The sequence below is a fragment of the Cynoglossus semilaevis genome, chromosome W, assembly GCF_000523025.1.
Source record: "Cynoglossus semilaevis isolate Cse_v1.0 chromosome W, Cse_v1.0, whole genome shotgun sequence".
Taxonomy (NCBI): domain Eukaryota; kingdom Metazoa; phylum Chordata; class Actinopteri; order Pleuronectiformes; family Cynoglossidae; genus Cynoglossus; species Cynoglossus semilaevis.
The window spans coordinates 1,918,934-1,922,011 of record NC_024327.1 but is presented as its reverse complement, the minus strand read 5'-3'; the positions used below and the strand labels follow the sequence as shown (position 1 = coordinate 1,922,011).

The 3,078-nt window shown below is 44.9% G+C and overlaps 1 protein-coding gene across 1 annotated transcript in view; it reads left to right on the top strand.

Moving 5' to 3' along the window:
• LOC103396926 (ELMO domain-containing protein 3-like) overlaps positions 1-3,078 on the top strand; it is an 11,004-nt gene that overhangs the window by 4,671 nt on the left and 3,255 nt on the right. Inside the window, exons 3-8 of the mRNA XM_008335171.3 lie at positions 1,277-1,348; positions 1,423-1,497; positions 1,583-1,658; positions 2,362-2,424; positions 2,509-2,616; positions 2,731-2,825. Coding sequence (XP_008333393.2) covers positions 1,277-1,348; positions 1,423-1,497; positions 1,583-1,658; positions 2,362-2,424; positions 2,509-2,616; positions 2,731-2,825 — 489 coding nt within the window. The remainder of the gene's footprint in view (positions 1-1,276; positions 1,349-1,422; positions 1,498-1,582; positions 1,659-2,361; positions 2,425-2,508; positions 2,617-2,730; positions 2,826-3,078) is intronic.

Here is a 3,078-nt window from a genome sequence, read left to right as displayed (position 1 = left end):
AACTTCAATAACCTGGTGAAGAAAATGCAACAGACAAATACCTAGTATCACAGTAGTACAAACACATGAATATATTTCTATTAAATAAGGACACAGGGATAACTTTACTTTAGAAGTTTTATCTTAAGTGTTAACAGTTCCTCTGACTTCCTCTCTTGTCTCTCAACATCAGAACTCGTCCATATGTCAGTAAAGAATCTACTCCGTGTTCCTGACCTGAGTGGGTTTAACTGTTAACATCCATGACATCTCCGTCCACTGAAGCCCTTTATCCTCAGCACCTGTTCATCTCCTCAGCCCTGGACCAACACTTTGATCTCTGCGACAACATCTCACTGCATCGTGAAGTTTCTCCACGCACCAACCAACACCGACCAACACAGTGGTAGTCGTGTTCACTACCACTTAATTGCAGTCTACGTAGAGTGGGTTTTTTAATTGCAGTTGAGGAGCGGTGGCGTGCGTTTACCCTCAAACCTTTTTACTGTCAACTGGTTTAAGTTTAGTTCAGCCGTAGGAGAACGCGGGGAGAACGTTCCTCTCCGTGGGGTTATAGGAACCAGGTGTTGACGGTGTCAGTGAGGACGAGGACTGGACTGGAGTGCTCTGTCTGGCTCCTGTTAGAACCCACTGTGGACATCATTTTCAGGGTCACAGCATGAAAAGAGGGCACGTCTGTGGAGGAGACAGGAGGTTGTTGAAAGACGTAGGCCTTCACCCCCCCTTTGTCCCCCCGTCCATCTGAGTCCACCCTGAGTGGAGACACTGAACAGCGTCTTTGTCTCAGTTCTAGTCTCTGCAAAACAGGAAGACAACACCTAACAACTAATCATCAACTACCGAATTTTCGGGATTATAAGTCCCAACAGTGCCCTCTTGCGGCTGCCAACGTGAAAATAACAAACGTAAAATTTCAGTGGTACAGGAGTAGTACATAATGTACACAAGGCTAGAGTGCCCTCTAGTGGCGGGGTGAAAAAAAACAAATGTGAAATTATATATATTTTTCATATATATATATATATCTATTTATGATATATTTTATAGTTTTTTGTTTTTTTTTTGCGCTGATGCTAATTAATACTAATAAGTTTGGTGTCTCCCTGTAACTGGACGTGAGACCGTGCTCTCAACTGATTATGCTCAGGTTGAATACACATGGAGACATTTTTATCTGTTTGTTTTCTTGGAACTGCTGTTGTAGATTTTTATAAAAAAAAAAAAAAATTTATAAAAAAGTTTAATTTTTGACGTTTCCACGTGTCCTTCCTTCCAGGGTCTGGATCTCCTGTCCAGTAGATGTAACCCGTTAGAGGAGATCACCAATGGATACTCCAAACACAAGCCTGTCAGTACAGAGCAACTAACGTTCTGTCGTCCTTTTTTTTTTTTTTCTCTAACATTTGCGTTTTTCTCTATTAGGTCATGAATGGAGTGATTATTGGTCACGGTGTCAACGACCACACCAACGGCAGCGCCACCCTCAGATCTCTGCCGGTAATTCATTTTATCGCCTGATGTTTCCATCGAACTTTTCCTTTTCGGTTTTTCTCGCTTATTTTTAAAACGTCGTTTCGTCCAGATTTCAGCGCTGAAGCAGAATGGTCTCCTGCAGTCTCTGGCTGCCACCGGCGGAGAACAGACTAAACTCGCAGCAGGTAACGTTCAAATCCCGCTACACTCACACCACTGCTCTCTCTCTCTCTCTCCCTCCCCCTCCCTCTCTCTCCCTCTTGCGTATTCCGATCCCTCAGGAAGCCGAGTCAGAGCCGAGCCCTGACAGAAATCCATCGGTGACGTTCAGATTAACGCAGATTACGTCGGATTTTTCTTCTCTAATTGTTGCTGATTGTACATAGTCATTTCATATCCTCCCCCATTATACCAATGCCTCCCACGAGGGGGCACCAAAGCACAAGGGGAGGCATGAAACGAGGGGGAAAATTGAGGTTGTCGCGGGACAACATGTGATATAGCTAACTGACACGAAAAGGAATGGAAAAGTCGAATGACCCCACTACTGCCCCCTATTGGCCACTTATGGGCAATTTTATTAATAATTTAAGAGTATAAATATAAATGTGTTTTCTATCCCGGAAACAAGTACTCTGCCCTGGTGATACATGTCCAACCAGACACGGCTGCTGGCAGCTGTGCGGCCCTGCAGTTGGTCCACAACCCAGGTCTTTCGTTTGGGGGGAAAACAATTAAAGTATGGAAGTATGGTATTTATTTAATGCTGACCGCAGTGAGTTTGAAGTACGGAGCGTGTGCTTAAGTGTAGTCGCCGACATCGGTGAGTGCGGAATTACTAAGACGAAAATATTTTCTAAGACCTATGTTTTGCGATTGTTGTTTCAGAGGAAAACGCTGAGTTGGAAAAGGCTCGTCAGGAGTGGGAAGTTCTGGAGAACGTCCAACCAGGTCAGACCCTGCCCCCAGATTATGCTGATGTCATCTTTTGTGACATTTTAGTGACTGGACTAACTCGACACATTACCTTCCCAGCTCTCACCGAGGACTCGAACCCTTCCCCTCTCATTTCCTTTAACGAAGCGCTGCAGTACTTCCAGACCACAGACCTCGGGGACCTGCTGGTAAGAAATCGCTTTATAAGCGAAGACTAATTATAAAATGATGCTAACGTTTTTTTTAGTGGTAACGGGAAATCTTTTTTTTTTAAGGTAGAACAACTTGATTACACACCTACTTGATTACAGGAATCATCAGCCGATGATGTGTGTCGAGGCGATCGTTTGGCCGGTGTCGTGGGAGTGGGGGGTGTGACGAAGCATCACGACTCGGTCAAATGCGAGACAATGCACGTCGGTGGTGATTAAAAAAAAGAAGTAGGCTGGGCTATCGAAAAAAGTCACTGGTCATACCATGACACTACACTCCCCAGCACAGTAGGTGGCGGTATAAGCCTAAAAACATTGGTCCTGACCCACTATCAAACCCAAACGTCAGGTCCCTACATGGGCTGAGAGACGTTCAGGTGTTGAGTGGGTGGGGTTCACAGACCATGTCAGTTGATGAGGTTCACAGACCAGTTGAGTTGGTGAGGTTCACAGACCA